Source organism: Molothrus ater, chromosome 19, assembly GCF_012460135.2.
Source record: "Molothrus ater isolate BHLD 08-10-18 breed brown headed cowbird chromosome 19, BPBGC_Mater_1.1, whole genome shotgun sequence".
Lineage (NCBI taxonomy): Eukaryota > Metazoa > Chordata > Aves > Passeriformes > Icteridae > Molothrus > Molothrus ater.
Window position 1 is genome coordinate 1,537,726 of NC_050496.2, and position 13,344 is coordinate 1,551,069.

A 13,344-nucleotide genomic window follows, 5' to 3' on the forward strand; every position below is an offset into this window, starting at 1 on the left:
CTGCAGTGTGCCTACAGCTCTGGACTTTGTGGTTTGCAGAACCCTGACCCTGGTTATAACCCTAACCCTGGGTGAGGGTGTAAAAAGTGCAGGGGGTGAGGTTTGTGCCCAGCAGAATGGTGGAGAAGCAGCCAATTTGTGGCAATTCTCTGTTCTTTTTGGCATGTCTTTTGCAGCTGCAGCATGCCTACAACTCTGGGCTTTGTGGTTTTCAGAACCCTAACCCTAAAAATGAAAGCTAAAGCAGGACATTACAGCTACAATGGGCCTTTGGAGGATGTCACATGTCTCTACACAGGCCTTTTGCCCAGAGCAGCTGTGGCTGCCCCTGGATCCCTGGCAGTGCCCAAGGCCAGGCTGAACAGGGCTTGGAGCACCCTGGGATTGTGTCCCTGCCCAGGGCAGGAGGGGAACTGGATGTCTCTAAGGTCCCTTCACACCCAAGCCAGTCTGGAATTGTCTGATACTCAGCTTCAGCTCACTCCATCACCAGCTTCAGAGGAGTTTCTATGGTAACAGAGCCAAGCACTAAACAGACCCTTGATTTAATAAGAAATCTGTCATTTTGGTAATGAGCAAGCAGATAATGTGAGCAGATACAGTGGCAGGTTTCCCTGAGTGTTACTGGCTCAGTGCAGCTGAATGCCCAGCGCTCACCAAACACCCTGGGCAGGCACATCTCAGGCTCACTACGTGGCACTCCTCCTGCCAATCAGCCTATTAAACCTATTACCATACACACTTACCCCAACCATCCAGCTGCCCATAAACCCAGCCTAAGCCTTCCCTTTATAACTTGCCACACTCTTCACAGGCCTGCAAAACCAACCCTCTGCCTCCCCAGGCCAGCTCTAAGGCTGCCAGAAGGCTCCCCAGTGTGGAGACAGATAGGCATGGAGTGGTACCCCTTGAATGGGCAATGATCAGATCTTCTCAAACCCTCCTGGACTGAGAAATCCTCCTTGGTCATGGTGAGTTCCCAGCATGCTTTGGAACCCCATGTAGATTTGTTGGGACCGATTGTTTTTTCCCCTTTGTACCACCCACACTTTTCCCCATAAAACCCCCAATTTCTGCCCTGTTCAGAAGGGAGCTGCCATCACTGGTGTCCTTTGCAGGGTGATGGAATAAAGGCTAACTCTGTGGAGCAACCACAGGGTGCTCCTGTCTCTTTGTCCTTGTGTTGGCCAGGGTACACCTCGCAAGGCAGAGCTGAAGTCACTAAGAGCTGAAATCACTGCTCAGAGCTGTGCTGTCTTTCCCTTGAGAGTTACCTGGTGGCTCTCCAGAGGTTACCACCAGGTAACCTCTGCCCCTGAGGTTACTTGGTGGCTGAAGGACTGCCTGTGACCCCTAGAAAGTTGTCTCCTGCAGGACCTCTCTCTTTGTCTCTTTGTCCCTGTGTTGGCCAGGGCACACCTTGCAAGGCAGAGCTGAAATCAGTAAGAGCTGAAATCACTACTCAGAGTCGAGCTGTCTGCCCCTTGAGAGTTACCTGGTGGCTGAAGGACTGCCTGAGACCGTTACAAAGTTGTCTCCTGCAGGACCTCTCTGGGAAGGTTGCTGCACCCAGGTTGAGCCATCAGACCCCTGACCGGCCGCCCAACACCCCAACACCAGCCCTCATCCTGACAAAAACAGCAAGCCTGCTCATTCACCCTCTAGTCCTGGGTGTGAGCTTCACAGCCAACCTCACAGCAGGCTGTGGGAACCCAAGAAATTCCTCTGGCTGCCCTGGAGGACTTGAGACCCTGTCAGGGGGCTCAGAGACCCTGGCACAGAGGCCAGGACCCCTGTGCCTTTGATTTAGCCCTTGGAAAAAACAATTCCCAACCTATACATGAAGGATCTGCAAGCCATGACAGTTTAGGTAGAATGATAGTGAATTTATCACGGGGTGAAAAAGTAGATTTTGGGGTTTTTAGAATGAGGGTTCAGGGGGCAAGATGGAGGGATCTGGGCATGTCCAGCCTTTCTCCTTCTTCTTCCTCGCCTCCATCTTCTGCTGTGATGGTGGCACTTTTGGATTGGTTTAGAGTAGAAGCTCCCTGTCTAACATAGGTGATAGCAATTGGAAAGTAATTGTAAACATTGTACAGGTAGTTTTTAGTATAAAGACATAACACTGCCCAGGGGCAGGCACAGTGCCTGGATCTGTCTTGCGGAGCGAACCTTGGCAGGGGAGGAGAAAGAATTTTATAGATAAGAAACAATAAACAACCTTGAGAATGAGAAATGAAGAGCCCTGACTCCTTCTTCAAGCACCAGGCTGGGAAAAGAGACTTTCCAGCTTTTCTCGGGGTCACTCTGACAAGCTAGAGATCCTGACAGCAGCCCACCTCCTCATCCAGCTCATCTCCACAGCCACAACCACCTCCAGCAGCCCCTTCTCCCAGAGAAGGGTGGCCTTACCCTTTCTGCCCGGCTCGGATCACGCGGAGTGCGTCTCCGTGGGTGTTTTTGATCCACTTGCTGCCCTGCAGCTGGGGGTCCACCAGGAGGGGCCAGCGCTGGCAGCTGCTGAGGATGGCGGCGTTCTGGCTGGAGGTGCGGTCGGCGGGCAGGCCCTGGTTCCGCCAGGCCGCCACGGCCGCCTCGTCCGCCAGCACCGACAGCGGCTCCAGCTGCGGCGTCACCGGCACCTGCCAGGCAAACAGAACAGGCTTCCTGCAGATCCCAGGGAAAGCTGGCTGAGGTTAAAAGCTGGCTGAGGTAAAAAAAACAGGGCTGCAGGCCCTGGTTCCACCAGGCCGGCTCGTCCATCAGCACCAACAGCAGCTCCAGCTGCGGCGTCACCGGCACCGCCACCTGCCAGGCAAACAGAAAAGGCTTCCTGCAGATCCCAAGGAAACCTGGCTGAGGTTAAAAGCTGGCTGAGGTAAAAAAAACAGGGCCAGCAGGCCCTGGTTCCACCAGGCCGCCATGGCCGCCTCATCCACCAGCACCAACAGCGGCTCCAGCTGCGGCATCACCGGCACCGGCACCTGCCAGGCAAACAGAAAAGGCTTCCTGCAGATTCCAGGGAAACCTGGCTGAGGTGAAAAGTGGTAGGTTGTGTTTATCTCTGTCAGCAGTGGAGGTTTGGAGGGGATTTTGCTGCTCTGCCCTGCTCAGGTGAGACCCCACCTGCAGCGCTGCCCCAGCTCTGGTGCCCTATGTCAGAAGGGTGTGGAGCTGCTGGAGAGAGCCCAGAGGAGACCATGGAGATGCTCCGTGGCTGGAGCCCCTCTGGGAGAGCTGGGGTTGCTCACTTGGAGAAGGGAATGCTCCAGGGAAACATCAGAGCCCCTTCCAGTGCCTAAAGAGGCTCCAGGAGAGCTGGAGAGGGACTGGGGACAAGGGATGGAAGGGCAGGACATAGGGAATGGCTTCCACTGCCAGAGAGTGAGTTAGGTGGGATATTGGGAAGAAATTCTTGGCTGTGAGGGTGGGCAGGCCCTGGCACGGGGTGCCCAGAGAAGCTGTGGCTGCCCCTGGATCCGGATCCCTGGAAAGGGATGTTCAGTGACCATAAAGGGTGCTCAGAGTGCTCAAGGCCAGGTTGGACGGGGGCTACAGGAAGGTGTTCCTGCCCTTGGCAAGGGGGTTGGAAAGATGATTTTAAAGTGCCTTTCAGCACAAAGTATTCTCAGATTCCATGATTTATCAGTGGTTTCCCATTCTAAAGGATGTTTGCAGTCTGGTTTTGTTTCCCAATCCTGTTGTACAATCCAAGGGGTTTTGCCCCCCACAGCCCAGCCCCACTGGCTGGGGTCACTCCCTGCCCTGTTCAGCTCCCTGAGCCAGCGTGGAAGGACAGAATTAATGCCCTCCTCAGGCTGCTGTTGTGTTACAAACCAGCATCAGCAGCTCCAGAAACACTTCTCTGACAGGGGAGGCCATTTCTGGGTGTGCCAACCAGAGCTACCTGTGCCAGGTGTCTGAGCAGAATGGTCCTTTTATTTCCATTGGAATTACAGACATTTCCTTGACATTTCTAAGCACAGTCAGGTCATTTTTGAAACCATGTCTTAACTAAGTTTCTGGATCAGTGTTAAGAAATACAGAATGAAGTTTCCCTCTCTCAGCCTAAGGTACTGTCTGCTTTGGTCAGCCCTTTGATTTGGGCATCTCTGGGACCTTATTTAAAAGCTTCTTGGCACCATTTGTATGAGGAACCTGTTAAAATTAGTGAAATATTAAACAAGTTTCAAGCACAATGATCTCCATCTGGTCCTAACAGCAAGACATGGGTAAAACCAGCTGAGAGGCATGGCCAGCATGACCAGAGCTCATGTCCAGAACGAAAAAACACCTGGAGTTTTTCCAAGCCTCCTGGAGAGCTGGCAGCGAGCTCTGCCTGCTCCAATCCTTTCTCCATATTCCTCCCTCCTTCATGGCCATGGACAAAACTGCAGAGCTGGGCTCTGTGTTTGGGATTTTCCTGTGTACAAGGAGGAACTTAATCAAGCAAGGACACCCCACATTTTCCCCAGGGAGGAGTGCATGGCCACACCCTGAGGACACAGTGATGTCCCTCACCTGAGAGATCCCCTGTGGGCACCAGGATTTGTGGCCCCATTAATCCCAGAAACAATGGCTTCTCAGAGCAATCAGGACTTACTTTTAGCTGGTGCAAATAGGGCCTCCAGATGCCATCCAGGAGCTCCTGGCGGTATTTCCTGGTGAAGTAGCCCAGGTAGGACACAAAGGCTGTGACCAGCAGGACATCTCCACACAAGGTGCTCTGCTGCTGTTTGAATTCCTTCACAGCCTCAGCCCACCTCACATTTTCAGAGGCGAGCCCCCCGACCTGCAAATTCCCAAGTCAAATTGATCATTTGTACAATCATGGAATGTGAACCTGACCAAGTCCTGTTTCCAGCAGAATTCCAGCTGCCTCCTGAGGGTCAGGGCCACCTCCACATTCCCAACACAAACTCGCTGCTGTTTCTATGGCATTGGTTGTCCTGCAGACACTCCAGGTCAAACAGCTCTCTTTCCACCCTCGTGCACCTCCATTTCCCCTGATAAACAGCCAGGATCTCCTAAGCCAAGATGTTTTTGGGCTCCCCTCTGAAACCCCCACCCCAGACCCAGCTCTGCAGGGCACACCCAGCTCCTGCAGCTGACAGCAGCCCTTGTCCTGGGAATGCTGCACACACAGAACAGCTCTGGACACAGCTTCCAGCTTCCCACAGCTGCAGGCTTCAGGACCTCCTGACCCAGAGCTCAAATCCCTGTGCTTAACAACCACTGATGGGTTTTGACTTCATGACTGAGCTTAAGCTGCTGTGGATATCAACCCAGCTTTTGGCACCTACAGCATCCTATGGGCAGGAGATCCACAGTTCAGCTGACCTTGCTGCACAAAAGTACATCCTTTGATGTGCTGCCTGAACTTTTCAGTTGCTGAAGCATTTGTCCAGTGCAAAACCAGGGAACAATCCTGCTGGCACCGGCTTCTCTGCACCACTCAGGATTCTGATTCCAAGCCCTCAGCACCCCTGTGCTGTCTTCCTTTCAGGTTGAAGAGCTTTAGCCTCTTCAATAATTCCTCAGACAGAAGCAGCCTTTTGATTTTCCTTGCAATCGTTATCTGCACCGAGTGATGCAATCTTTATTATCCGGTTCCTTTTATTGTTGCTGGCTCTGCACCATTTCCCGTTCTCCTCCAGCCTTTGAGGTGCAGCAGAGGGGGCAGTGGTGATGCTGCCCATTCAAGATTTATTTAGCAGGTATTCACAGAGCAAGATGGGGATTTTTCTGTTTTGTTCTCCCTTCTTTTCCTAATAAACCTAATATCCGGTTTCAGAGGGGCTTTGGGTTTGGTGAGAGCTTTTTGCTTCTGGGAGCACAGAGCTCACAGCACTCTTAACTCCATCCTTTCATTGCTGAGTGATAACAATCAGCTCAGCATTTCTTACAGGCCATGTGAAGTAAAACCTCATTTCTCCAGTGTACTTTACATTACATTTATCTACATGGTGTTTCATCCCTCCATCGCTCGGGATCGTTTTTACAATTCTTTACAGACAGTTGACATCATCACTGCGGAGCCGTGCGAGCTCCCACACACCAGCTCATTTATGATTCACACAATCACAGAATCACAGACTGCTTTGGGTGGAGAGAGACCTTAAAGGTCACCCAGTGCCACCTCCTGCCATGGCAGGGACACCTTCCACTGTCCCAGGCTGCTCCAACCTGGCCTTGGGCACTGCAGGGATCCAGAGGCAGTCCCACAGCCCCTCTAAGACCAACAAGTCTTTATTGATCTGATTTTCCTGGTACTTGGAGGTGCTTCCATACTCCTAATTAATTTTTTCAGGTTACTTTTTATCTCCTTAGGTCCTGGAAGTCTTTTCTTCTTCTCTTTTGCTTGGATCACACACTACTGCCACTTTTAATACATTCAAGACACCCCAGGTGTCTCCCACCTCAGATCCTGGAAGTCATTGGAATTATTTTTATTTAGCAAGAGGCAAATTAAAAGCTACTCCTTGGATTACCTTTGCCTCTTTGATAATAACAGAGAGTGAAAACTATCCCTCACCCACCTTCTGCACACCAGCCATGATTTCAGAGGCTTCTACACTTTTTCCAAAATAAGGAGCCCTAATCCATTCCCTCTCTTCTCATATGGAAGTGGTTTTGTACTTTGTTGTAGCTTTTCTAGGCTGCCCACACCCTTCCTAGACAAGGTGGCCACGTGTGGGATGCAGGCACTGACAGACCCAATACAATGACGCTTAACTTCTGTTTCCTGAGGTTTTTTCCTACCAATTAGTAATATTCAATTTGTCTTTTTTCCTCCTGTCAAGTGCCACACTGCTGTTCCTGAGAACTCTCTGCAACAACTCCAAGAGCTCTTCTGTGAGTGATAATAGTGCAATTAGGCCCTATCCATGTAACTGCATGATTACAGTTTGTTTTCCCTGCACACGTTATTTAGCATTTGTCATCACTAAATTTCCTCCTCTGCATTAGCACACACCCCCTCACAAACAGCACTCATTGCCAGCCTCCCTTTCTGCTGCACAGATCCTGTCCTTTGGATCCTGGAGCATCTTCCTTAGAACCTGAAGTTCATGAGATGCCAGCCTGGCACTGCGAGAGCTGGGCTTGCCTCAATCCCCCAGGTTCACTTGTCAATCCAAAGCATCACTCCCTACGTTCACTTGCATTCTTCACACAACTTCAGTGTTTGTTTCAAAGTCTGGGAACTCATTTCTACCCACAGCCACACCAGTGACACCTCCTGAATGTCAAATGAGCTGCACATCAGTGAGGGCTGTCAGGTGCTGCTCCCAGATCAAAGCCAGGGTGGCACAGGAGATGCTGTGCAGTGCACAGCAGGAAGTTGGGATGCAGGCAGTTCCTTGCCTGCACTGCAGAAATGATGAATTGTTGACAGTAAAAAATCACAGAATTGTTGAGACTGGGAGCTGTTCCCACGTCATGGGGTGGGGAAGAGGAGTAACCAGCATGGCCTGGGATGTGGTGTCCCAGAGTCACAGAACCATGGGATGGATGGGGTTGGAAGGGACCTAAAATCCATCCAGTGCCACCCCTGCCATGGCAGGGACACCTCCCACTGTCCCAGGCTGCTCCAGCCTGGCCTTGGACACTTCCAGGGATCCAGGGGCAGCCACAGCTGCTCTGGGAAATCCTTTCCAGGGCCTCCCCACCCTCATAGGGAAGGATTTCTTCTGTATATCTAAACTAAATTTCCTCTCTGTCAGTCTGAACCCATTCTCCTTTGTCCTGTCACTGCAGTTCCTGATGCAAAATCCCTCTGCAGTTCCTCATAGGCCCCTCTCTAAAACCTTTGTACTCTGACTTGGAGGAGACTGAGGCTTTTTAGAGATCTTTTCTCTCTAATTCTTGTCATTTCAGACCCTGCAAAGCTACGGGCACGTTCACACCTTTGTTTCTATGATGCCATTTTTGACTCACACTGTTCAGGCCCATCAGCACCTGCTCACACATTTAAGCCCCAAGAAGGAGCTGAGAGCTGTGATGGCAGCAGAGCCAGGCACTTGAAGGAGCAGAGCTGCCCCAAACCATCTGGAATGCAACAACACTTCCTGCAGCTGCCTCTCCTGGTTTCTTTGGGAAAGAGAAGACATTCTGCCACAACCTCATGGAAACAACCTCTGTAAAAGCATTTCCACTGCTGAAACTTGCTGCAGTGTGTGATATTTTCAGGGTTCCCAAGACTAAGGAGGAATTGAGAATCTGACTCCATGTTCTTAGAAGGCTAATTAATTATTTCATGTACTTATATTATATTAAAGAATGCTATACTAAACTATACTAAAGAATAGAGAAAGGATCTTACAGAAAGCTCAACAAGATATTAATGAAAAATTTGTGACTGCTTCCAGAGTCCTGACACAGCTGGGCCATGATTGGTCATTAAATAAAAACAATTCACACATTGGATAAACAATCTCCAAACCACATTCCAAAGCAGCAGGACACAGGAGAAGCAATCAGATAATTATTGTTTTCATTTCTCTCTGAAGCTTCTCAGCTTCCCAGGAGAAAAAAATCCTGGTGAAGGGATTTTTCAGAAAATGTGACAGTGACAGCAGTGCAGGAGACATTCCCAAAAACATGAGAGGATGGAAAGTGCTCAGCCCAGCCCTGCTCCCTCCCCCTGGGGCCACCAGAGCTGCCCTTGCTGCACTCACCAGGCGGTTGGCAAGGGAGATGGTGCAGGCTGTGGCTTCAGCTTCCTGCTGGCACCTGATTTTGTCTGACGTGGCCTTCTCAAACCGGGCTGTGAGCTTGGCCAGGTTCTCATTGAGGCGCTGTGGGTGAAAACCAGGAGAACTCAGGAGCAGCACAACTCAGGGGGGACTGGAGCTGCTGGGAGGAGTCCAAAAGGCCATGAAGACACTCCAAGGGCTGGACCCCTCTGCTCTGGAGACTGAGAGAGCTGGAGGTGTCCATTCTGGAGAAGAGAAGGCTCCAGGGAGAGCTCAGAGCTCCTTTCAGGGCCTAAAGGGGCTCCAGGAGAGCTGCAGAGGGACTGGGGACAGGGCATGGAGGGACAGGACCCAGGGAATGGCTCCCAGTGCCAGAAGGCAGAGATGGATGGGATATTGGGCAGGAATTGTTCCCTGGCAGGGTGGGCAGGCCCTGGCACAGGGTGCCCAGAGCAGCTGGGGCTGCCCCTGGATCCCTGGCAGTGTCCCAGGCCAGGCTGGACAGGGCTGGGAGCACCTGGGACAGAGGAAGGTGTCCCTGCCATGGCAGGGGTGGCACTGGATGGGCTTTGAGATCCCTTCCAGCCCAAACCATTCAGGAATCCTGTGATGCTGAGGCAGGCCCTTGTCCAGAGCTGGCCAAGCTCCAGCCCAGCCCATCCACCCAGGGCTGGGCTGGGCTGTGCCACTGCTTGGAACCCACACCCTCGGCACAGGCAGAGGCAAAGCACACTCAAAATGAATTTATTTGGGCTTCTGGCTGAGCCCTGATGAGGAATGCTATGGCTGAGCAACGAGCAGGCAGCTGAGAAACCCAAATCTGACATTTCCTGATGCTACAGCCCCTTGTCTCTGATCAGTCCTTGAGGCTCTGCTGATTCCCCAAGCTGTGCTCAAATCCCCAAGGGGCTCCTGAAGTTCTGCCTGAACCCTGTCCAAACCATGCCCTCACACTGTTTCCAGCAAGGAATACAACAAGTGAGCTAAAGGGCTCTGAGAGCTGCCCCAGTGAGGTGGGGCCATGTCCTGGGCAGGTCAGGGCTGGGAGGGGCAGCAAGAGCCAAAGCACCTGCAGAGAAAACTGGAGAGCCCTGTTCTTGTTCACACTCGGATCTAAACCAAGCCAACAGCTCCCACAAGCACTTGGAGCATTTCGCTCCTGATAAGAAAAGTAATAATTGATTTTATCTGCACCCAATGCAGACTGCTTAAGGCTAAACTGCTTGTAAATCACTTTAACATTGAGCTACACACTAGAAACAAACCCAAAAGTGAAAAAGGATTATATTAGAGATCTCTGCAGCTCTCCTGGATACAAACACAAAGCAGCCTCTCCTTGACCTTCCTTGGAACAATAACACCAAAAGTTTCTGTCCCTGTGTGCATGTGGATCTATCAGCCTACAAAGGCTCATGTATATCACATTCCACTATAAAAGCATGAGCTGATAATTGATTTTCTCTAGAATATATGCATATATCTGGTCTGCAGGGGCACACAAATACAGCTGTGTGCAGCTGTGGACACACCTTTCACTCCTACCTCCAGCAGCCCCGGGTGCAGAGCACTCAGTTCCCAGGTAGGGAAGAAAAGACAGAAAGTCCTTAATGTTTTGGACAGAAATTCCTCATTTATTAATAAAAATGAGTGTGAGACAGCTTGGGGGCCAGCTGTGAGCAGGTATGAATCAGCAGCCAGCAGTGAAGCTATCCAAGAGATCCCAGATAAGTCAGGATGTACCTCCACATCCATCCCACGCCACCCTGCATCACTCCCCATCTGCAGAGAGGAGAGGGCTCCTAAACCAGGCAGTTTTGTAAGATTCTGCCTGAGGAGCAGCAGTAATCTCCCCAAAGATTGCAATTTTCTTTAACAAAATCCCACTGCTTTGAGGGAGAAAAAAAAAAAAAAGAAAAAAGCCCAGGCATAAAAAAAGCTTTGGAGAAGAGCAGCATAAAGGGATGAACAAAGTTCCCCAGCACTGTATGGCACCTCTGAGGTGGGAGAATTAGACACCAAAGCCCTCTAAATCCATCCCTGCTTCAGGTGCCTCCTTTCATCTGCAGCAGGAAGGGGCAGCCGGAGAGTTCTGCACCATTTTCTTGTATTTTTAGTTAAAAAGTGTAGTAAGCATTTTGAGAATGATAAGCCCTTGAAAACATCAAGGGAGTGATGTGTTTTCTAACAGGGTGAGGTGCTGCTGGAGGGGGCGAGGGGAGCACAGGGACCTCACTCACCGGGACCCTGCCCCTGCTGTGGGTCCAGCCCTGGAGGGGATCCCACTCCCAAAGAGAGATCCCAAAACACCCCAAAACCAGAGCAGCTGCTTCCCACAGCCTGTTCTTAGCAGGTAGCATGCTGGGAGGGAGCAGGGAGGAAAGCAGGATAACGCAGGATGTGTTTTTACATAGAGATAATTTTCTGAAGGAAAGCGATAAAGGTCTCACTCTACACTCTGTGGAAATGCACTTTTAATCACGCTGTAATTTCTTCTATTCAGGGATTTTTTTAATTTTTTTTTTTTTTTTAAGTAGCAAAAATCCAAATAACATCCAAGATGTGCTGCCAGGGAGCTGTGCCGTGACAAATGAGGCTCCTGCAAGAGCAGTTGTCATCCTGCAAAAGCAGGCACTGGGTGTGCAGCCAGCCCAGCTCTGTGCTCCCAGCACTGAATCAGCCTCCAGGTGCCATCCCCTGCCCTGTGCAGCACACTGGGAACACCCTGGTTTCAGATCATGAGTTTTCTGAGGGCCCAGGAGAAGAGGTAAATTACACTAAAAAAATTAAGTGGGAATAACAAGGATTTTTATTTTAGCATTCCTCTTCAGATGCAAGCAAGGCTGGAGAAGAACAGAGGAAATTTAGAAAGCAGCAATATTCTGTCACAGAATCACAGAATTCTTTGGGCTGGAAGGGATCTTAAAGACCTTTTCCACCCCTGCCATGGCTTGGACACCTCCCACTGTCCCAGGTGCTCCCAGCCCCAGTGTCCAACCTGGCCTTGGGCACTGCCAGGGATCCAGGGGCAGCCCCAGCTGCTCTGGGCACCTGTGCCAGGGCCTGCCCGCCCTCACAGGAAACAATTTCTTCCCTTTAACTAAGCTAAATTCCATCTCATTCAGTTTGAAGCCATTCCCCCCCATCTGTCTCTCCATCCCTTGTCCCCAGTCCCTCTCCAGCTCTCCTGGAGCCCCTTTAGGGTTCTGGGGTTTTCCTGGAGCATTCCCTTCCCCAGGTGAGCACCCCCAGCTCTCCCAGCCTGGCTCCAGCCCTGGAGCATCTCCATGGCCTCCTCTGGGCTCTGTCCAGCAGCTCCAGCTCCTCCCTGTGCTGGGGCAGCTCTGCAGGTGGGCTCTGACCTGAGCAAGGGGCAGAGGGGCAGAACCCCCCTCCCCTCCCTGCTGCCCACCCTGGGCTCAGCCCAGCACAGGGCTGGATTTTGGGGCTGCCACTGCAACAGGAGGGACAGAAAACCCAACAACCCCCAACCCCTTGGATCCCCACCCTGCTTTAGAGTGCAAACACCGAGCTGCACCTCTGCCCAAGCTGAGGATTCCCCCAGGCAGGGACAATCAGGACGAGCCCCCCCCAAGGTCACTCACAGCAATTTTGGCCTTGACAGTGGCCAGCTTGTCCTGGGCTGCTGCCAGCTCAGCGTTGGCCCTGTCCAGAGCCTGTCTCTTGGGCTGCACCTCGCAGAAGACGCGGTGGAAGCGCTCGATGTTCAGCACCCACGAGCACAGCCCGGCCGCCGCCGCCGACTTGGTGGCCACGAGCTCGGGGTTGAAGCTGGGGTCCTGCAGATAGGGCTGCAGGGCTTTGAGGCAGTTCTCGTGGATGTTCTCCTTGTTGAACTTGATCAAGGAGTCCAGGAAGCTGTCTACCCTTGCCATGGCCACTCTGGCTGCTTTCCAGCTCCTGTCCTTGGGGATCTTCCCTCCCGGGGCCGTCAGCACCATCACGGCTGCTGTGACGTTGCTGACAGCAGAAGGAGGTGACCCAAAGGACCTCAGCTCCGTCAGATTGGTCTGAAAAGGGGAAAACAAGGTTGTTAGGTAAAAATGAATGGGCTTTCTTTTCACTCTGCCACTAATGGAGCCAGGCTCCCAGGCTATCAATCTGATAAATTGGGCTCCTCTGGGCCTCAGCAGTGCTGCCTTTAGATCACTGCTCTGCATGTTTGCAGCACACCTGCTCCATTCCCTGCTCCTGACATCCCACCTGGGACCAGCACAGCACACTGCTCCTCCCCAGGCTCCTGGGGGAGCAGGAGGTTTTAGGCCCTCTCAGAATATTGGGATAAATAAGAATGAAACCTGTAGAAATAATGCTCAGGCCCTCTAAAACAACCTTCAGAGCTTCCCCTAATGCTCCCTCCTACCCAGGCTGAGATGCCAGTGCCAAATCCATCCTCTGATTCCCACATCCTGCAGCCCTCAGGGAATGCAGCTGCTGAGAAAGCCCAGGCACCCTCACAGGGCAAGCAGCCAAACTGCACCGGTGCAACCAAAAGGGCATTTTTGTCTCCAACTCCTGAATTCCCAAGTTTTCAAACTCACTATCACACTGTGCATGAACTGCAGGCCAGAACAAATTGCAGGTCCATCTCTCAGGCACCTCACAGCACCACAGAGTGAACAAGCTTGGA

At 51.7% G+C, this 13,344-nt stretch overlaps 1 protein-coding gene across 1 annotated transcript in view; it reads right to left on the reverse strand.

The window, feature by feature from the left end:
- Positions 1-13,344, reverse strand: part of LOC118693885 (dynein axonemal heavy chain 9-like) — a 142,498-nt gene that overhangs the window by 64,632 nt on the left and 64,522 nt on the right. The window contains 4 exon segments of the mRNA XM_054516895.1: positions 2,413-2,642; positions 4,604-4,792; positions 8,679-8,798; positions 12,299-12,724. Coding sequence (XP_054372870.1) covers positions 2,413-2,642; positions 4,604-4,792; positions 8,679-8,798; positions 12,299-12,724 — 965 coding nt within the window.